Source organism: Nyctibius grandis, chromosome 18 (assembly GCF_013368605.1).
Source record: "Nyctibius grandis isolate bNycGra1 chromosome 18, bNycGra1.pri, whole genome shotgun sequence".
NCBI lineage: Eukaryota > Metazoa > Chordata > Aves > Nyctibiiformes > Nyctibiidae > Nyctibius > Nyctibius grandis.
Genome location: NC_090675.1, coordinates 7,884,554 through 7,907,488, shown reverse-complemented (window position 1 = coordinate 7,907,488; position 22,935 = coordinate 7,884,554). Strand labels below are relative to the sequence as shown.

The window sequence follows — 22,935 nt, the reverse complement described above, 5'->3', positions numbered from 1 at the left end:
CAGGGATTTTTTTTTTTTCCTCATACATATCCTAAGGCAGCCAAACAATGCTCAGCTATTACATTGGTCTATTGATACACATAAATGTTCTTTGCCTCAGATTCCTGTGTCCTGTAAAAACATAATTGAAGATTTCAATTTGATCCCATCCATCCAGGTCACACATGGTAGGAAACACGGGATATGGCATCTATGGAAGACTGGTTGGGCAGCAAGAACCACGTTCACCATCCCTGCAAGTAGCTTTGCACTATCCTTTCCACTGAAGAGTTCCCTCACGCTCTCTTCTGTGTTAAGAAAGTCTTTTGGATCATTTTGCCCGCAGCAGGCTTAGCTGTAAGAATCCGATGCAATTCGTATTATCATTTGAACGCAAAACAGAATTCACCTGAGTCTTTCCTAAATAGCACCTTAAAAACAGGCACCAAATGAATATATATGCTGAAAACTCATGACTCTAAAGACACATAAGGTATTAATTGAAATTTAAAAGTACATAGAACAAATATTTCTTTTTATAGATACACACATAAAACTGAAAACTCATAATTCATAGTACTAAGTCATCACAGGTAGTGTAATAAAAAATGCTACAGAAATGCATTATGCAGTCCTCTGAATAAAAAAAGCTTTAAAAGTCTGCAACTGCATTGCATTTAACTTCGTTTGTTAATTTTGGGAAGGAATACCGACGTCTTATTTTCCTGAAGTGCTTGAATATAGAAATTCATTTACTTTTAAACTCAAAGAACTTCTGATGTGATAACTTTTTTAATGCAGCGAGGTGCAACAGCATGGAAAAGCCAAGTAGGAAAAGTAAAGACCTTGTGTCTGGAACAAACTTGGAAATATTCTCCATCATGAATTATGTTTCTGCCCTATTATTTTATGGGAAGAAATATATACATAGTAATAAATAAAAAGCAGTAAACACCACATTATATCCTAGGGATTGCATACAGGAAAACAGATCTGACACAGCTAATGAGACCTGAAGAGGCTTTCTCCACCTTGCAGGCTCAAGCCTCCCGTAACACCGACGGTCAATACAAAAGTTTCAAATGTATCCAGAACATTGTTATTTCAGAATAACATACTTCATTTAGTAGTCTTCAGAACTGAAATGCCTTTCTTTACTCCACAACAAGAACATTTTTTTAGCGTACAAAATGTTTCTCATGAGTTAGAGATTCCAAAAGACAGCAGACTGGGATCACAATGATCTCAACCTTCCAGAAAAGGAAGAAATATCTCACATCTGACCTTTTTTATCCAGTAAAAAGTCTAGATCCAAGTTTGAGTAGCATCATGCAAACTTGGACAGCAACAGTTTTCAAGAGGCTCAAAACTGAACCAGTGAAATAGTTCATTTTAGCTTAGCTGCCCTGATAAATGAGTTAAAGTCATCAGACCATGTCACTGAAAGTTTGTGTTCCAGCTGGTTCCAGCTGTCCAAAATATAAGCAAAGCTTTCAGCATCCACCGCTGATGCTTTTAACCTTCAGAACGACCACGCATCAAATACAGCACAACTAAACAGAAGTTTCAGGCAAATCATCTGTTTCTTCAAACGTATTCAGGGTGGTTTTGCTATTAGCTCTTGAATTGTCTTGAACTTCGCTTGGATCTGCAAAGAAATGCATTATAAACAAAACAGGATATGGTAAAAACTGTATATGCAAGATCAAAGTTTTGCACATCTATTTTTTTTTTTTTGTTTAAAAACATGCATTTAAACAGCCAGTTGTCACTTTACTACCATACCTTATACAGAATTTTTTCTGTCTGCCCCTTTTCATTACTACTGAGCTCATTCTACTAAACAATATAAATGTCAATAGACACAAGAACAAACTTCAGAATGAGTCTCCCAGATCCTCATATGACCCTGTCGTAAACTCTGATGTCTGCTGCCAGAAGGACATCTGACACCTCAGAGTTAGGTCACTCCTCTATTACACTTCCAACACTGTCAGCAGATGGGTATCTGGAATTTCCTCGTCAACACTCAGGAGGGGCAGTTTGTCATTCAATATATATCACAAAACAAACGTGAATGTTCTAGGGTTAAAAGCAGCAGACTATATTATTGCTAGGTAGAACCAGTCCGATTTCTTGCCAAATTTTGCAACGCTATAAGTAACTATTTAAGGACTAGATGTCCTTTAAGACAACATTTTCAAAATAATATTTTCCATCTATTATAAAGTTCTGCAGTCTTATACCATGCCAATGCCGTAAGAGAATGTAAAACTTAGATCAAGCATAACTGCTTAGAGAAAAATAAAGAAAAGTTAAAACCACCATGTTTTGGTGCCAAGGTGTAAATAATGAGTTTGTAACCAACCTACTCTCCAAACCTTTAAAAATAATTTAACACCCCCCCTACGATATTAGCCATGAGTTTCCCTAGCAACAAAGTGCAGTTGAATATCTAGATTATGAGAGTTTGTATTTTTAAAGGTATAAAACTGTATCAAAGCATTTCTAAGAAAAAAAATGATGTCACAAATATGGTGTCATAAAATTCTGCAGTACCTGTTGGCCCTGGATCTTCATTAATAAATGAAACATGTGTTTTCCACTCAGTCCATTTCACTTCATTAATCCTGTTTATATTGCATATAAGTTGGGTTATTAGCATGCATTATCTCCCAGCTACACAGCTGCATTTCCCCTTGTATTTCTTTATTCATTCTTGGGATTGTCATACTTTACCATCAACACCTGCTTTGCTAGTGCTAAAAGGCTGAACGACTTTTGCAGCATTATGTACTATATGAAGACTACTTTACAATTTCACACATTATGAGCACAGTCTTGAAACTCACCTTAAATATTTAAGGATTTTTCATGAAACCGCATAGTAATATACTCTTTAATATGGTAATCATCAATTAGCAATCAATTTAAATATAATTACTTTTAAGCTAACATTCAAAGGGGATAACGACAAAGTGACATTTACTGCAAGCAGACTTGATGCTTGTACATTAAAAACATTCAAAGTTGAAAATCTGTTTTCTTACCAAAAAATTGTCTACATAAAAAAACGTACACATTTTCCATTTTTTTTAAACAATTGGCCACAACTAAAAAAACAAATTGGATTTTTGTACACTTAATATAATTTGTAGAGATGTAGAAATGTTTTAAAGAGGCTTTTGAGGAGAAATAACCTTGAAGAAACATACAGAGAAAAATTGACAGCACAGTATTCTAGCTTTGCTTTACCTTAAACACACCCTGGTGTCATTTTCAGCCACTTTACACCGTTCTCCCAGTTGGAATTTTTTCCTCAAACATTTTGGTAAGAATTTTTCAAATTCCAAAATAGTTCTGGCTCTCTATTAACAATAAATAGTGACACGAGTATGGTTAACCATATTTGTCTTATTTCCTAGCATATATAGTTTGCAGGGCCCATGTCATTATAACATCCATGCCTCCATCCACAACACTGATTCCAACAAGAGTAATTAATATGGCATGCCACTTATTTGACCTGCCAAACAGGGAGTCCACAGCTTTCTCTAGTCAGCCCCACTGCAGAAGGCATACTCAGAGAAGAATCAAGAAATCTCACTCTAGACTCAGTGTTTAGGGTTTAACGGCAACACCTGCACACAACACCCTGCCACAGGGATATCTATAACCTGTAGTGGGATGCTGCCCACCACAGAAAGCAACTCCAATCCTAATTATGATTGTGTTCACAACGACAGCTTGGGACTCGGAGCTATCTAGCCTTGGTAAAAGACCAGGCCAGGGTAAGGTATGAGAAATTGGAATGAACTCATGCATTGCTCAAACTCAAGGGATGGAATAGCAGAGCATGCTGTGTTACAGATTTCTGGGCAGATAATGGAACACACCTTCCTTCTGACATATGAAGAGGAATGAAAGTCATAAAGGCATGTGACAGTGCATGAAGTTGAAAGTCTAAGCCATAAGATTACCTTTAGGATATTGTTAATTCTGAATTTATTACAATACCCTAATACTAAAATTACTTATTTCCATTACTTGTACAGATATACAAATGGGGATTGTCATTGTTCATACCTAACCCCTTCTGTCAGCATAGTAAGTTACCACAGGTACAGCTCAAAAGATTTTAGCCAATGCATCTATACTTCACTAAGCAAACTAACTCACAAACAAACCTGGAGTTTCCAGATGTGCTCACTCTCTTTAGAAATATCTTCCACTGTTTCTCCCATTAATGCAATCAGCATGTTCAAGAGAAGAACAAAAGTCAACACAACATAAGTTATGAGGAGCAGAAGAAATAGCACAGGATACTTGGAATTTTGCTGGATCTCCAGATCACCCAGTCCTAGGGTGAGCTTAAAAAGATCCATCAGAACAGGTCCCAGACTGCTGTGGAAATGGCATTCACTGCCATCTTGGCAAGTTTCAATCAATGCAGCAAGAGCTGAGAAGAAAACATGAGAAAATTTTACTCACAATAATGCTTTATGTATACATGGCATGTTATACTAAAGAATTCAAAATGCACTGCTTAATAAAGAGCTAGAGCTGCCCAGCAACATACACAGCAGTAGCTAGATGACAGGAAGCAGAGAGAGCCCACATCCATATGAAATTGCAGGTAATTAGCAAGAGCCAAATTACTTATCTGTTCAGATAGTCTCTAGACAGTTTAAATCTCTACACTTGGCTTTTTAATATCTAGAAGAAACCCCAACATGAGCTTTCATCATGACAATAGGGTTCTTATTCATAATAATGCTAAAATTTTTACTCACACAGAGCATCAGTGCTTTTCTCCAGTAATATTTACCTACGCCAAATCCCAGCAAAAACACGATATAGACAACTAAAAATTTTATCACATCGTTCAGGATGACCTAAAAATTAAATGAAATATTTATCAGAAATGAAAGTTGGGAACTAGTTTTATGCTTATGAATTCTGCAGGGATACAGGTGTGGGGCACACTAAAGTGTCTGATTGCTTTCATTAAGCAAACCAGTAGTAGTCTCGTTGAGAAACCCAGAGAAGATTTAGGTCTGATTTTTCATCTCATGACTAAGAGCCTGGTATGTTGTCCCAGGGTGATAACTGGGTACAATATAGGCATGACAGCATATGATGCAATTAAACAGCAGAACTACATTAGCTGAAAAAGCACCAGTTACTTACACATTTAATAATAAAATGTTAATTTTAAGATATCAACTAGTTTCTGCAGTTGAAGTTATACAGAGTGTTCTGCTAAAATAATACGTATAAACTGAAAACAAGAAATTTCAGTATGAACTATAAAATACAACTAAATTGCTGACTGTGCTTGATTAGGATTGTATCATAACAAGTAAGCAGCACAACAAGGCAGATAAAAACCAAAACAAGACAAACTTGCCTTTTGAATCATAACACTGTAAATGCCCATGGACTGGAAACCTCTGGTGAAATAGAGCATATTAGCCCATCCTAGGGCCATTGCCACAACAAGACACATGAGGTGTTCTTTGTAGGAAAACAAGTACAAAAAGACAGAGAAGATCACAAGCAAAGCTTGTATAAAACTGTTAAAAAACAAACACATGTAAAAGGGAAATTACTAGCACAAAACCAACAACATAATGGAAAAATATGAAAACAAGACTGCTTTGCTTCTCATGCTTCAATTCTAATTTCATATTGCATTCTATTCTCCCCTCTGAACCATTATAGTTCAACAATAAAATAGATGAGTACAGGTAGTATAAGTATATTAACATATTAGGATTATATTTATTAAAGCTTTAAGTGAACTACTCTCCCCAAAATAGCTGGTCAATGCAGATTTTGCTGACAAAGACATTAAGAATTCTTAATAGTATCTTTGAAGCCATTTAATTCAAGCTTTAGCTTAATGAATTGTCAGAATCATTACAGATTTTCCATAAACAAGACAGACACTAGGATAAGGTGTCATGTGCTGTGATAGGATGTAGACCAGATTCTTAGCAGCACAATATCAATATCACTGTGGTTGCAGAAAGAAGAGAGGTAGAGTTAAGCCACCTCTTTTTATTGATCCTACAATCTATGCTAGAAATGAGAGGGGATCATCTGTGCTTTGTCTAGGCCAGCTGATGGGATACTCACATCAGCCCGCTGAACCAGCTTCATGCTATTTTTCCTTCCTGAAGAAGTTGAGAGGAGTGTGAACCTATATCTGGTTTATTAACCAGGTTTTTTAAACACATTTCTCTATATACAGCTCTAAATAGATACAGCATCAGGAGAAGCTAGAGTCAGTACTGTACTTTGGAAAAAATCCAGTCCATACACATCAGCCCCCAGTATTGTTACCGACCCGTGCAACCATTGGTGTGTGTTACAGAAAGGCTGCATGTAAGATTATGTCCATCCCTCTAAAAACTGATAATCTAGAGAAAAAGTGAGTACCTGCTACTGGAGTACATTCTCTGTGACCATGAGATAGATAAGCATTTTACATAGTATAAAATACATGCATGACAGACTTACAATGCAAAGTGGAACCATGCATCAGAGAGAATTGACTGCAGGTCTGAGGGCCTAAGCAGAAAGATGGCTACACTCTATGCAGACAGAAATATAAAATACAGAAATGGCAGTAAGAGAAAGCAGGCCTCAAAACTGATTTTTCAAAATAATTTAACTGAAGCTGGTGTTCTAAAAAAAATCAGTCTATTGATAAAACATAACTTCTGGAATTAAAAATCTTTTTATAGGGCTGTAACTTCAAAGTGTAGATTTCTGTCATCTCCAGCATAATTTAACAGTTAGTTACTGTTTTTAATTACTTATAGTATATGGCAAAAATTATACACTGTGGGTTTTTTTCCCATTACAAGTTCTAATTCAACAGTGTCCTTAAAGCCAGTAACTGGACAACCTCAATGTTATACAAAGGTAAAACCTCTGTTTTGAGAATTTGAAAGGAAAACACCCTCATATTTGCTTCACAGAGCAATACAGTTACATTCAAATATATATTCCTGGTCATTCTGAATAAATGATGTATTGTGCCGAAGACTTTTAGACATTACACATATAAAGATATTCCAAACATGTTTCCAAGATCGTCATCTAGAAGTTCTTTACCTATTTGGTTATGTATTTGTTATTAAAAAGTCTTACCTCTTTTATGGCTAAAAATATTGCTCCTAACATAACCATCACCTGTCCCGATAACTGCAGCCATCCCACACCACGTGTCAGAGCTAGTGGATAAGGTGGAGCCTGTAAGACAAGTCCAAAATGAAAGACTGAATTCCGTACCTGAAGGGTAAAAGGCAAAGTAACAGGAAGCCTCATGCATGTAGCTCTCTGGGTACCCAATTTCTTCCCTTTCACTGAGAGTTTTCTTCGTGGTGGATTTACAGAATCAGTCCTCTAACACGTATATTTGAAATGCCAGAAGTTTGTTTCTTAACAGAAAAAGAAAACCCCTCCCCACACTTTTAGAAATTTAACTACCTGTCTTTGCATTATGTATTTGTATTTGGGGTCACTTTCACAAAATGCAAATCTCCTCTATTACTGCTGCTCTTCCTTCCAGATACGAAGGCCTGATGTGGGAGAACCCGGTCTCACTACAGCCAGGTATTCTGATATCTGGTTTTGGTTTAGCATTTTAAATACAATTCAGGAAATACTACTGCATTTTAATCTCAGCAAATTTTACTGCTTTAAGTTGCTGTACTCACTTTATTTTCATTAGGCCTGTGGTAGGAAACTAACGTTAATGTCACATTGTATAGGAAATAAAAACAGCATGACATAAGAAACATGTGTCTTGCAAACTTCTTCCATTTCATTCGCAGGAGTGAATTCAGAGGCTCCAAAGTCAGCATTTCATGACGATTCTGTAGAAAAAAAACCAAACAATTAAGAGTTGAACTTGCTGCCTGTAAAGAAACTGAGATAATTTCAGGCATGTATTTAGCGTATTTCATTCAGCATCTGTCCATGCTGATCTAGAAACATATCTATGCTCAAAGATGTGGCCTTGCTTCCTACAAAAGTTTTACGGCAGTATTTGAATCTAGCAAATGTAAAATTCTGGCTTTGAAAAGTTACCATTCCTAAATGCCTAAAATACATATATCTTAAGAGAAGTTTATAACTTTAGGCAGAGTATTCTCAAAGTATTTCTGTTTGCTTGCGCTGTTCTCGTGCTCTATGATAGGCAGCTGCAAGCAGACACTTCACCGAGAGAAGAAAGTAGCTTTGGTCTGATCAGCTGGGCCATATTTGTGTTGCTATGCAAGGTAAATTAATGCTTCAAATGTAGAAAAAACAGTCCCCAAATGTCTAGCCAGTGTTTCAGGAGCTGAATGCATACTCACTGACAGTTGACAATCTACAGAGGTATAAAATTCATCTTGCTCCTGATACAAAACTGAGAACCAAAAATTACTGTTTTACAAGTAGTTCAGTCAAACATACAGGCTAACACATCTGAAATGAGTGTACTGCTAGGAAAAAATAGATTTTATAAATAGGTAACTTACACCAATGTTTGTATTATAGACAATAATTTCCAATACTGAATTGTCTGCGGTGGTATCTAGATCTGTCAGATCGTAAAGAGAAGATTGAACAGGACCATAAGCCCAGTCTGTGAATTTTCTTGACAGGCTCCTGTTACGCTTATCTCTTATCTCTCTGCTCAGGATGTATTTCAGAATCTAAAACAGTAACAGAATCATTTGTAAGTGGATGCGTTCTTCACGGGAAAGGAGAAAGCACACGTACATACTTGCCAACACTTCTACCTTTTAACTGTCACGTTTGCTCCAGTAGTGCAATTCACTGTATTTAATTCTGTTACTCAGTAAACAGTGTTAGAGATGACAAACCTCTAGGAATAAATACAGTGGTTTTGCTGCCTCTGGATTTTTTGTTAAAGACATTTTTCTAAAGGATGAAAGCACAGTTTTCCGTGTGTTCACTTTCTTATCTTCCTTTAACTTAATCAATTACTTTCTAAATTAACCCATTGTCAATTCTTTACCACAATACAGCTGATTTATGAGAGCCAAGTTCTACAGCAGCATAACAGAGCCATTCTAGTGAGTTTTCTGAAATTATTCAAAGACTGTATATGGTATAATTGTAGTATTGTAATAAATGCAGTACTTCTGAGTTTCCATACAACAGAAGGATTTACAAGGCTGTTTTTAAACAGTATTTTGTACAGAGAGGGGGTGTTAGAAACCTTGAAGGGTAGAAGCAACATTGCAATAGAAATATTTGCTTGTATTTTGAACAAAATTAGCTTATCAAATATTACTGATGCATAGCACAGCATAACCAGCACAGCAAACGACATGTCAGAGCACTAACGTCTGAGTACATAGTTGGCCTTGACTCTTTCTCCATATTTAATTTCTCTTAGATGCTACCGAAATACTACTCACCTCTAATTTCCCAGTTTTTGCAGCTAATTGTAGTGGTGTCAAACCCTCCTTATTCTTTGCTGTTTCCAAATGTCTGTCTTTACTTTTCAACAAAATCATATCATACATTCTGATTACAAAGTCATTCTGGGTTTTAAAGTCCTCTGCCACAGTAACTAATGCATGGAGGATGTTGTTTCCTCTGGAATCCTGAGAAGTAATATTAGTCCTGGTATTGTCCATTAACAGTTGAATTATGTCTGGTTGATTGGTACATGCAGCCAATGCCAGTGCAGTCTCACCTACAAAATTATAAAATGTAACGTGCTCATGTTTTATTACAAGTATTCAAATCATATTGTAAGAGAGTGACTGTGTTAAGCATCTTAATATACGAAAGCACGTTTACATATTGATTGTATTGAATTTTGTTCTTGTTTTATAAAAGCTTAATTTGCATTAAAACATTATTTGGAGAACACCTTCAAAATCGAATCAGTTACATTTGCCATGCAGCATTTACAATTATTTTGTAAGTGTTTTACAATTATTTCTGAGTGTTTATAACACATTGCTCTCTGGCAAGTCACTTTCACAAAGGTACTACACCATTTTTATATCCTGTGATGCGAGTTTCTTAATCTAGGTTTAGCTACAGTAAAGATTCACACTTGCCTGTCTTCCATACTGTCTTAATTGTTTGGGTATTCCTTCCCAACTTTTCCAGAGATCACATTTCCACTTACCAAAATAAAAGCCTTCATGCTTATGTTTGGGATTAAAGAAAATACCCTGGGCATGAGCATTGACATCAGCTCCTTTTTCTATAAGGCTCTGAGTTATTTCATATTGTCTTCTTTCAATGGCAATATTTAGAGCTGTCTGGCCTGAAACAACAGACACAGGTATTCATTGTTGTGTCCTAATCACATTATGAAACACTAATGATGTTTCACAATGGATAACAACAGGGACAATGAATAAAAGTTGTTTTAGGAATTTAAACCATCATTAGAATGTTTGAAGAAAACATTACTTTTATGGATGGTATGTTTAACCATATACCTGAAACTGGTATCACATGGTAGTACCTTTATATGCCTGTTCTGTGTATGCTGCATTGATAAATCTCTCCAAAATACCATTTTCTTCTGCAAAGGATAGCAGCATATTCACTATCTCATTTGTGTTTTCGTTGATGTTCAGCAGAGCTTTCATCAGACAAGTTTTGCCAGTATCTGAAGATGTGAATTTTTTCATCAGATAATCTGCCAAGAGTGAATTTTGAGATGAGATCATCATTATTTATTAAAGTGGATGGAAAATAATTCTAATCTTTTGTTTATTAGGGGTGGAACCTGAAGGATATATATGAACATAAATTATTTGCCAAACAATTACTCCATCCTATTCACTTTGTATTGGAGCTATGGATGCTTGGTGAGAGGATGCATTCAGAGATGTGGTACTAATTAATAAGGTAGCCAATGCACTTCGTTTTTCTTTCGGCCATCCCACTGCCATGGTAACTCCAGACAGACCTAGAACTCTTTCCGAACTTCTCTGCCTGTTCTACTGTACTGCACACATCACAAGCCCTGACAAATACTCTACATTGTTGCCTTGGAGGCAGCAAGGAGGTGACTGATTGAGTATCTTAAGCTTTCATTTAGAAATAGGAAATGTGGCAGACATTAAATTGCAAACAAGTGACTGCAAATTCACAGGGAAGCTGTTGCACAGATATTTCCCAGTTTTAGACTACACATACGCTGCCAGAAGAGCTAACAATCTTCCTTCAGGTAACTCCACAACTTACCTGGCACAGTCATGTTTGTACATGCATTTGATCGTTCCTTCAGCTCTGCAAGCAGACACTGCAGTTCTTCTATATTCCCCTCAGATACTGCACAAAATATGTACTTTTTCAGCTTCTTCCGGGCACTAGTCTGCTCGGGTCCTTGTGATATGTTAGCACTGAATTATAAGAAATAATAATGAAATTGCTGATTCAATTTAGTGTGTTTTATTTTCTACATAAGAGGAAAAAGAAATACAATTATTTGCCCCAGACTACATATACTTGTCTCACTTCCATATATATCTTGGCATGGATCTCAATGTTTCTACAGATTGCTTATTTGCAGATAAGTAGCTATTGAGAGGGTTTTCATAATAAACATGTACTTTTTTCAAGTATTTTGTTTGCATTTTTCTCCAGTTTATCCATTCTTCTAAAACAAGGGCTAAGAAATACTTCTCTGATCTGTCTACAACTTGCTGACTTCAGTGCCTGAAGTTCCCTGATGCTGCACTCCAGCTGCACCCATCCCACTCACAGCAGAATATAATTTTTAACCGCACATCTTCTTACACAACTTTCCTGATTATACATTATTCTGGAATAAGAATGATTTAATATTTTCCTCCAAATGAGAAATACTCCTCGCTCATGCCTATTTGTGCATGGTGTTTAGGTCCTGTGTTGTCTGTTTCATAGGTGACATTATATATGAAGCATCTCACACTAAATATGAGATTTGAGAAAAGCAGGGGTTAGAGTTGTTTCTTTCAAAATTTAATTACTGAAGAATCAGAACTGCATGCACACATATGACCTTATTTCTAAAAGATGGCAGGCAAAATAGGTAATAAATAGGTAATATCTACCCTACCATAGACTTAATCAATTGAAAATATACAAAGAAATACTTCATGGCTCCACTCACCAACAACTGTCTACATTAGGGCTATATTCAGTGGCATCATCCTGAAGAGACTGTGGGGAATCCATATCTTCCCCATTTGCAGATGCACTATAGAAAACAAAAGCGTTAAGTGCTGAGTCAGGAAGATACTGGAAGACATTCTGGCAAATTGCATGAAGAATCAGTCAATACTAGGAAGCAGTATCTACAGCAGAGCTGAAATTAGTCTAATTTGACACTGTGCGTTTTAATGCTATCATTTTATTTCCCTCGTGAATTTTAAAGTGAGTGGTAAAAATTAAGAGACCTACAGGATTTTATTATATTTAAAAAATCATTAGGAAAGCAACCTGTTTTGTGTTTTACTATGTTATTTCATTACAGACCCTGAAACTGTGGGAAGTTTTTTTCCTTTTTTTCTTTTAACGATCATTGCTTTTTATACATCTTGAATGCTCGATGCTTACATTCTTCCTTTTCACATGCTTAATTTGTCATCTGCCACAAAACAAGTGGTGAATCAGTAACAGTGCATGGGTTGCAAGCACACAATGACAGTGATTTACTTAAAGATTTACTACACAGGACATTGTAGGCAACTGGAGCATTTTGCAGCTGACTTGAATGAAAGCTTCAGCTAAAAGAAATTGAGGACTGGGTCCTAAATACATATTTAGGTTATAAATTTAAAGGATTCCAACGGCATTGGTATTTTTTAATTGCTGTACATCATTTCCAGACACTCCTAAAAGCAGATCTGACAAAAATTAATTTATTATCATTTTTCTTACTTATAGTTTTGTTTCCTATAAGGTTCCAATTTGATGAACTACCTCAGGTTAGTAACTTAGAGAGCCTGAATATTAATTATTGACAAAACAGAGGTGTGGACAGCAATGCAAGGATTCAGTAACGCAAGGATTCAGCATTTCTCTGCAGATATTCCCTTCCCTTTGCAATAAAGCTGGTAGTTCAGAGTCCATTCTTATTCAGTCCATCACTTCTCTGCAGAAAACAGTGAGGAATCTGGTGACAAAGCGCATGTGCGTCTTGTGCAGGTCAGTCCCTGAATGAGAGGGAGAAATTTGGATACCTTTCCTCTGAAACCAAAATAAGACTGTCAGCTAACTCCAAAAAGCTGACCAGACATCCATCAGACAAAAATATTTGGCCTTTCTGGGCTTATGCTAGATTTGATCCATATTTCCCTTATTCATAATTATTGGCTGTTAGTACCCCACACATTTTTAAAAATAAAGTGCATTCTTCCCAGTCATAATTTTTCTCTATTCATTCAGCATAAATGGCTGCCTTTAGATATTTCTGACTCAGCATCTTCATGTTGTTTGATTGTTAATGAGCAATAGAGGGAGGATGTCAGCACACAGCTGGAAATAGGGTTTGCTAAATTAAGCTGTAGTCTTCACACAGTAGAAAATACACAAATGAGTACATGGCGTTTGTCCTAACATATCATAAATAAGAGGCTAAGATTAAAAAAAAGACTGTACTGATTTTAAATTTATTCAAATCTGAGGCCTGATTTATTCAGCGCAAATGACAGCAGTACATAAAGATAAGTCATCTAGCAACAACTGACCTCTAGTTCTGTCTTTGAAGTGACAAAAAGCTAAGAAAAGCCATGTGAAATTTTAGCTCTGAAGTCTAAGGAGAAATAAGGAGCAGCTGAAAAGAAAATAGATATATTTGCAATATTACTAATGCATATGCATCTATAACTTACCAGGGACGAATATTTGAATCCATTGGTTTTGAAAACACAGGGGGAGATGTATTATTTGGAGTTGCATTGCTTTCAAAACCATCAATCTCCAGAAAAAAGTGCGAACTGTTGAACACAGTGCATTTAAAAAATATTAGTAAAAAAAGCAAGCTCAACCATAAAATCAGCAAAGCACTACATGTACATACCCAGGACAAGGTGACAATTTATATTTTCTAGCATTTTACCCAATAGGATGCTGGAACAGAGGCTTATCTACTTTCCCCTGGGCGGATCCCAATCTCCAACACTGTGCACAGCACTTTCATGTTGGCAGATGGGCAAAAGATCCTGAGATATTTTTAGGACGCATGGTATCAGATCCTGACATGTCTAAGCAGCTACTCCAGCAGTCTAAAAACAGCCTTGCATCCATCTTCAGTGCAAACAGCCAAATGCAACACCAGACATTTATTGAACAGCCATACACGTATGCATATACACATGCATATGCTTTTTAATCTACTGCATTCTAGTCCCTATTTCTCCAGCCAGGAGGCATCAGGACGGATCATTTCAAACCCATCAGCAGTGATCATCCTTAAGTCAGAAAGTTTGAAAAGTCACATGTTAAGTAACATCAGGCATTTCCACCATCCAGGACTGAATGTGTAATCGTGCCAGTCAGTGCAGGACATTTAACTATTTCTTTTCCCTATAAATAATTTATAGAGAAAATAAATGAAATTTGAAATAACACAGAAAAGGGAACCTGAGAAGAATAGGAAGATTTCACCCTTTCAAAGCCTGCAGAGTTGAAAGGCAAAAATCAATGGCTTGGTATTGCTAGGTCTCATGAAAACACTGCTACATTTCTCCGAAGACAGAGGAGTTTCAGTGGTGGATGTAGCGACTCCCACATGGCTTATTTTTCAGAAACCATCTTACATTTCTAAAGTGTTCCAGTAGTCACCTGGAAAATGTTTCCAATTCACCTGATATTTATAGTTTAGTCCACAGGGTATTTCTTTTTAACTGCATCTTCCCCAACAAATCCTGTTGAATTAAAGTACACATACTGATGCTAAAATGCAGTATATTATTAGGACACTACTGAACAACCTGTTGATATCTGCTAAAAACAGAATGACCTAATGGCCCTAGTTCGTCTCATTTTCCAATGGCTTGGTGATCCAAGTGTTAATTCACCGGGTGTACTTGTTTAAACTTACATGACCTTTTAACATTTGAGATGTGCCTGTGAATGTATTCTAAGCAGGAAGCCAGTAAAATGCCACTTCTGGTTAGAAGGACTGTGTCCCCGAAATTACCTAGCCAGAAGTGCCAAGCTCTAGGTTTTGCTGGACCATCTCACCTGCCCTTGGCTCAGCACCAGGAGGAGATGGTGTGCTACAGGCTGATGTCTCTGAGAGCAGCTCCTGCTCACACAAGAGTGCGTTCATGCTGAAGGTTTTGGCATCCAACAGATGTACAGCAGCTATGAAGTCAGCCCTGTTTTGGAGGCTGACATACCTAACCTATCCTGGCACATGGGTTATCTGGGGATACCATGGAGGGGAAAAAAAAAAAACCAAATCCACTGTGCAAAGCAGGTGGACAGTTGCCAGCAAATAGCCCAGTGCTTACGTGGCCATGGTACACGCTCTCAGGAACACTGCCCACAAATATAATCAGGCTCTGACAACGTTGGCAGCACTCCTCCCAGCCTGCCTGATGGTTTTCCTGTACTTAATTATATACTGTTAATCCACCCGAATACCAGGGCCTTCAAGGAGGGGAAGTCATTGTCTTTTCAGAAAGCACATATTGCCAATACATTTGTCAAGTGAGAAATGCCACCCGTGGAGGTGCACTAGCTGCTTACTGGCATAGTAGAAGGAAGCATTTTGAAGCACCAGAAGTACAGCAGCATAGAAACATATAATTAATAGAACACGTTAAACCTCTGCATTAAAATTCACGTGATCTTCATTCCTTATATTACAGGAATGTTGTCAGCCACGCCTTGAGCTCTTGGTTGAGAGGTGGGAAAAACCCCAAGGTTACTGTTACTGATGCCACAAAACTGAATGGGAGATATGAGCTTAAGTGGTTGAGGGGTAGTTTGCCAGTAGTTGTTATAACTACACAGTCTTCCATGGAATTGCCCCTTCTTTATGTACTGGGTATATTGTGAGCTGTTCACACCCCTCATCACCCCCTTGTGCAACCAAAGAGCTTCTCTTTTTGAATTTAATGACAAAAAGGTCATTAATGACATAAATGCTATGTTAACAGTTGGACTTGATGATCTTAAAGGTCCTTTCCAACCAAAACAATTCTATGATTCTATGAAAGGCAAACTGGGCCACCCAGGCAGTGGGTCTCAAATAACTAATGACACCTTCTCTGTGGAAAGTGATTCCTCTGATTATTAAGAATTATAAATGACAGAACAGACGCAATTGCCTAGGCCTTCAGAGTTTCAAAATTTGCCATAATAGCTAGTAATTAGCCACAGAGTGAAAAGTTTATGAATGAAAATTCATCCTCACTCTACAGTAACTTAGTTGACTTCAATAGCATAGCATCAGGGATGAATTACTGCTTATACTTCCCTACTCATATTAAATACAAACCCTTAATCCTTTTATTAATTCTCTAGCATAAATTATGAATGAAAGTGAATATTTTATACAATAAAATAATGAAGAAGTCTTGTTAATCAGAATAATGAAAAATAGAGTGAATTCAAGTTCCTGTTTGTGACAGGATTTTTCAAACCTCCTCCTCTCCCAGCCCTCATTTTTTAATTCACCTCTGCCTCTCCATAATCTGTCACATTCTCATGTGAGGCTAAATTTGAAATGCTCCCTTTTTTCAGGTGAGCATCTCCTACACAAGACCTGGTGTACCCTTGCTGTGCGATCTCTTTAGAAAAGATCACTCTACCTTCTCCTGTTGAAACACTGACCATCATTAGACCACATTCTTGTAAGCTTATACAGGTACATAGAGTGGATGTAGAAAGCCCAGCTGATATGAGACACAAACTTAGAAGACTGGTGCATGAGCTTGATGTCTCTAGGACAGAGGTTAAATATTTGTCCCATTAGGGTAAACACGTCATATGTCTACCCAGTTAGGATACTCTTGACTTCTAAACAGCATAAACATATTTTTCTGAAGGCACCTAGTGTTCATCAGGTGTCTCCCATTCACATTTGCAGCATGAATAAAGATATTAGTGATATTTCAATGCAAATATCTACTAAAGGAGATAAACCAGGGAGCTTTAGTGGTTTAGACTGAGCTAGAGTCCTACCTTTTCTTTGTGGGAGTGCTTTCACTTGGCTTTTTCTCTTGCTGGTTTGAAGGGGGAATACCAGACGGATTTGTTTTCTTGCCCATTAGTGGAATAACTTCGTTGTTATCTTTAATCATGTTTCTGCAGTAGATAGATTCACAGTTACTTAGCTCCTGTTGATTTGAAGAAAGCATAGTGACCAATTTGCCTATTTACAGTCTTTTCACACATAAGCACACAAATCTTGATATTTTTTCCAAAGATTTTCATTTTTCTGTTATTAAGCACACACACACCAGTTTATGTGTCAAGGCTGGAGGGTTCTATTCATGACTGATTAAATTACATTCTAAGAAAAGTGCTATTAAAAGTGATACCACAAATCCAGGAGAACCATAACTTCAAGCATGTACCTAAATTAAACTGAAGGGAGTCTGTCAATCACCATGACAGCATATGTTATTTACAGAAACAAAAAGAGCACAATGACTTTTATAAGTAGCCCTAAAGTTTGGGCATATTTACAGTTAATCTAAGCAGCCTGCTCTCCAAGATAACTTCAGAAAAGTGGTAATTTCCAGGAAGATCAGTGCAACAGATAGAATGTGTGAAGGAAGGTTCCAGACATGAAGGGTAGTGAACACAGAAAAAGCCCTGAAACTTTTCACCGCGTTAGAATAGCAGAGGCAACAGAGAGACTGAATATGATGCCCAGGCTGAGCTCAGCTAAACCATCAATCACATGGATAACATCAAGGACTTTTGTGTTCTGGTGACACTTTTCAACATTTCTTCAGGGAAAAAGAAACAAACATGCCTCTGCTAGATGGGGACAATCACCACCACAGGATGCAAAAGGATCTTAACGCATGTTATCTGCTTAGAAACACCCACAACATGAATTCTGTAAGTAATAATGAATAACTGGCTTCCTATTTCTCAATGTAATACTCAAGGGCATAATTTTAAATCACCAAGGATAATTTGAAAGCGAGAAAGTGAATTTAAGACACTTTCAAATTCATTGAATGTAAAAAATACTAAGTTTTATGAGGTCAGGGACCCATTCCCAAGGAAATCGGGGGAGTGCCTCCATACCCAAGGACAAATGATACAAAGCACTCGCCTGCAAGTTTGAACAAAGTGAACTACACATTTTTCCTCTCCTGCCTCCACTTTCCTTAATGTGACAAACATACACACAAACTTCCTAGTCCTGTCACAGTGCTGTCAATGTGCCTTAGCACTAGAATTTCTTCATTATGGGACTATCAAGATATAGAAAGCAGATCGCGAAGCGTGTTTGAAAAGACATGATGCCTGGTATGAAAGAGGAGACTGGCATATCAAATACATTGATATTTGAGTGAAAATCTATTAATGCATAAATGAAAGATGTTTAAGTATGGGAAATTTTCAATCCCAAGTACAGAGAACTGAGAATTTATAAGGCACAATCACAGGTAATTGCAGCTGTAATTTCTTGTCACTAAGGGAATAGAAATCTGAAATACTGGAAAGTATTCCTTACCTTGAAAAGCTTGGCTTAAAAAACAGGCATGAAAATAAATTTGTATTGTGTTTTCTACCATTGGTAGATGTGTTCACACTAGTGCAACTCAGAAATATACCTAGTTTGGATGCATTTTTCTAAGAACTCATATCACAGCTTTCACAGAAATAATTTATAAAGGGCAAAGATGATTTACCTAGTACACTGGCATACACAGTACACCACAGCTTTCACTGGAGGAAGTACACAAAAAATTGAACTTGGATATTACATATTCAAGGTATGAAAAAGGGTTTTGTCTATGCCTTTGAAAATGTAATTCATGTAGTCTTCAGACACAGGTAGCAGTGAATACACTGATAAACATTTAATCTTAACAGCTAAAAAGACTGTTGTCTTGCTTAGTTCATAAATAATTCTGCTATTTACTTCTTACTAAGTACATTAAGAATACACAGCAGTTTATGAGCAAAGACATATCCCATGCAGAGGAAGATGCAAATGTGATACCTGACATAAATCAACTATAAGGGGACTAGCATAAGATGGAGATGGGCATTAAATAGCTTCACAAAAGAAAACAGGGAGGTGAAAACAGACAAAGATAGCACTGGAGTTGTATTTGATGGTGAAGGACTACTGAACCGTCAGTGATTTAAGGAAACAATTTGGGAAGGAAAAAGAGGAAAGATTCACTTTTGTATACATGGACTACAGCTTTCAAAAGCACAGAGGAGATTTGACCGTGTAGTCTCAACTACAAAGACTATTTTAAATGAGATCTCAGAATCTGCACAAGTTAATAACTGCAGGCACAATGGCAGAAGTACCTTGCTACAGTGCTGAGGTAGCGTCTCTTTCTCATTTTTAATCACGATTAATTGCATGCTCAGACAAAAACCAAGCTAGGGCTTTTGACAATATGGCCTACGGAGCTCTCTTCTTGTTTTAACTATATCCATGCAAATCTCATGGGAGTTAATGGAGCTTTTTTATGCTTATCAGCATCTTTCCTTACTTTGTCTTGTGACTTCAATGACCTCCTTTCATCATCATCTTCCTGTGCACTATCATTTTCTGTAATCTATGACATATAGAGAAAAATAGTGCAACAGTCTGAAGAATGTAAAATCGTAAGTGGTGTAGCTTACGTAACCTGATATGGAGTGTCTTCTTTTGTTGTAACTATTTTCTACTCCGATTATCTAATTAATTGTTACTTACAGGCCACCAGAGAAGTGGCTTATTTGAAGTGGGCAGTGAGACAAAAATACTGCATTCATTTATAGTATTAAGAATTACTTTGAAGGGGATTCTGAGGACATTGAGGACTTAGTATTTTACCTCCAGTGTGCTGGGTATAAGAAAAGGGCATTTATGTGTAATGGTGAATGGGACTCTGCCACTCCTACAGGAAGTGGCACTTTACACACTATCACAGACTCGTCTCATGCTTATCTGAGAACAAGGAAAATCATACATATCTATATCTATAGCTCAAAAACACTATAAACAAAGTGGCTAAAGAAAGAATCCTACAAATAAAAAGAAACACTCAGCTGTGATATCACGGGTGTTTTCTTCCTCAGGGGCAGAGGTGTGGAAGTGACTACCAATAGCTGTTTCATTCACAGGATCCTTCCAACATCCACAGCACAGACCACGATACTTTCCAGCACCTATGATCTAATTCTTACTAGCTCATAAAAAAAAAATTTCCTCCCCCAGGGGAAAGATGATAAAACTTCATTTTGACTTCTGTGCATTATTTATGGTATATCAATCCTATCAGCAGAAAGTTACACTTGATAGAGTTTCATCTTTCTGTAAGATTTTTAAACCTTTGAGGGGCATTTGTAGACATCAGGTGCTACCAAAAAGTAATTTTCTTAGTAAGAAATATGTTCTTTCCTATTAAGCTTTTCCCTAACAGAAATTTTAAGACTCTGAAAAGCAATGTTTTTCCCTGAGGAAGACACTTTAAAATTATGTACCTGCCTATCTCCAAATTAAATAAAAAGAAGAAATTTTACTGAGTTGAAATAAAAACTATTCTACTAGGCTAAGTATTTTACTTTTGACAGTCACTACATTAACTGAAACTTTCAGTGGAAGATGAAAATATTCTTTAAATTTAGCTTGTATGATAGTATATTTTGGATCCCCTTAGCACTGAAATTAGGAAGTGTAACAGTGCATCAGGCTGACAAATATGAATGAAATTAGGTCTATCTTTCTTCACTTCGGAATGCCCAAGGAGTCAGCGTGGCATGGCTCAGGAGAAAGATTTATAAATTAGAAAAACAGAAACAAGCACAACAGAAAAGCATTCTCCAGTTGAAAGATATGTTTAGTCTTTGTCTCGGGAAGATTTCACTCTCTACAAAAGCATCACACCCACACCAAACACCCAGAGAAGCTCCCAGAGAACTTACCTGCTTACGAAACTTGCATTTCAGTATAGACAATGCGCCTCAGAACTGTACAAATGAAGTTCAAAGTAGGGGCCCACTGACGCCGCGACAACATCCAAAGTTAATCCGCCAAAGAAGTAAAACTATATTCAAGCTCAAAACTATCCTAAAAACGTGAAACCACCCTTCTTCGGTCATCCAGTTTGCTCAGCTGTCGGAAGGCACAGAGAAGTACAGTGCCGGAGTACTGCAGCCTTACAGGGTTTGCTCCATCTGAAATTAGGGAGCAGAGAGAAACTTGCTAGACAACAAACTCTTTACTTCATAGCTGCCAAAGTAGGATGACACACACACACGCAATAATTATACACTGAAATATTACTAAAGCTGAGTCGGCTCACGGATGACTTAATGGCAGCAGTAGAATATCTAAAATGATCACTGCTCTGCAGTTTACATACTGTTTTCAAAAGAAAATGGTTATGCACACACATTTGGGTTGTAAATGACATCCCTTTATGTCACGCTTAGCTGATTATATATTATGGAACAGTTCAGAAAGCACAAATCAAATTGAGAAAATGATCATGGCTAAGTTCTCCAGAAAGAAAAATTTTTGCTATTACTTTGAAAAAGCAGAAATGGCATTAGAAAAATCTTACACTTTCACAGTGATAATGCCAGTGAAAACATGGTGGGCGTGTTTTAGATCTTTCCCTATCTAGAATAATTTTTGATGAATGCGTACCCTGAGGGTCTGCGAGAATACAACCAGGCGTGTTTTGCATGCACAGTACTGGTGTTACTTCTTGCTGTGCCAACTACAGGGAATGGCATTTTTCAGCTTTGCTAGTTTTGAGCTGTTGAGCAACAGTTAAGGCAGACTTCTGTTTTGGGACATGCCAGAAGAGTGCCCATAAGTTCTTCTGCTTTCCTTACAAAGTCTTTCCTTTATCACCAGATAAAGGTGATATGCTTAAAACTTGTATGCCTTTGCAGTGAGGCCTAAGAGATGTACTTACAGCTGCTGTTTTTTCCTTTGCTTGATTAACAGATGGGAGTTTAAGGGGAACTATGCAGGCCAGCAAAACAGGAGTCTTTCTCCAGCTGTGGACAAGGGAAAAAAGAGTCAAGTTTGGGGTTTTATTTGATAGGAGGTAGATAGAAAATTTGGAAATGAAACCATAAAATATCTTAGGATACTAAGACCTAGAACCAGACATTTTAATCTGAAGAATATGGCTTTAAAATATAAACTGCAGGTAAACTCCTGTTCATCAAGTAGATATCTTTAAAACAAGGACTGCCAAGTATTACATTTGCCTTAAATCTATTGTGTGAACCACCAGGAGCACTACACTGGTTTTGGTAATGAATCAGCTTCCCACGAGCAGAGTGGTGAAATGGGGCCATGCCTAGGCCAGTTTGATTTGGCATTAGGAGACCTTTGGTTGGATGTGCTGAGCACACATCCAGCTTTGCCCAACACAAATTTAGGATGATATATTACTGTACCAGGAAAGGTTGCTCACACCTTGTCAAGTGACTGTGCCTAAGCTAGTATGCTACCATGTAGTCAGCTGCTCTGATGATCTCTTACCTGCTGGTCTAACTACCTGGAATAAGGACTGAATACTGGCATTTAATCTTGTCTGGGAGAACATCAGCTTAGTTTTCAACAGAAACTGTGAGAGACTGTTTAATTGAAGTCACAATGAGGATGGAAATGTGAAAACGGGTAAAGTTAGATTAAATCTGGGTGAAGGTGCATTTGAGGACTCTTGCTTTAACTCTCATATAAACCACAGTAAGAGACCCCTTAAGAAAGTCTTTTGCTATGGAAAGAAAATTAGTTTGGCAGCAAGC

The 22,935-nt window shown here is 37.2% G+C and overlaps 1 protein-coding gene across 1 annotated transcript; it reads right to left on the bottom strand.

Annotated features, from left to right (window-relative positions):
• Window positions 1-1,532: 1,532 nt before the first annotated feature.
• On the bottom strand, window positions 1,533-21,160 carry TRPV3 (transient receptor potential cation channel subfamily V member 3). Its single transcript, XM_068415485.1, has 18 exons — window positions 21,091-21,160; window positions 17,161-17,315; window positions 13,857-13,961; window positions 12,134-12,220; window positions 11,224-11,381; window positions 10,496-10,672; window positions 10,151-10,291; window positions 9,426-9,706; window positions 8,517-8,693; window positions 7,710-7,868; window positions 7,141-7,242; window positions 6,505-6,578; window positions 5,390-5,555; window positions 4,808-4,874; window positions 4,167-4,438; window positions 3,235-3,347; window positions 2,539-2,609; window positions 1,533-1,627 (listed from the first exon to the last, which is right to left on the bottom strand). The coding sequence occupies exons 2-18, from the start codon at window positions 17,277-17,279 to the stop codon at window positions 1,533-1,535; spliced, it is 2,364 nt and encodes a 787-aa protein (XP_068271586.1). The 5' UTR covers window positions 17,280-17,315; window positions 21,091-21,160.
• Window positions 21,161-22,935: the final 1,775 nt, after the last annotated feature.

Bases quoted from the DNA above. Each gene is read 5' to 3' on its own strand.
- TRPV3 (XM_068415485.1), bottom strand. From the start codon at position 17,279: ATGATTAAAGATAACAACGAAGTTATTCCACTAATGGGCAAGAAAACA. The intron at 13,962-17,160 runs GTAGGACTCTAG...TGTGTTCAACAG, and splicing joins AGCACTCCCACAAAGAAAAG to TTCGCACTTTTTTCTGGAGA. The intron at 7,243-7,709 runs GTGAGTACAGCA...CTTGTCTTACAG, and splicing joins ACAGGCCTAATGAAAATAAA to GCTCCACCTTATCCACTAGC.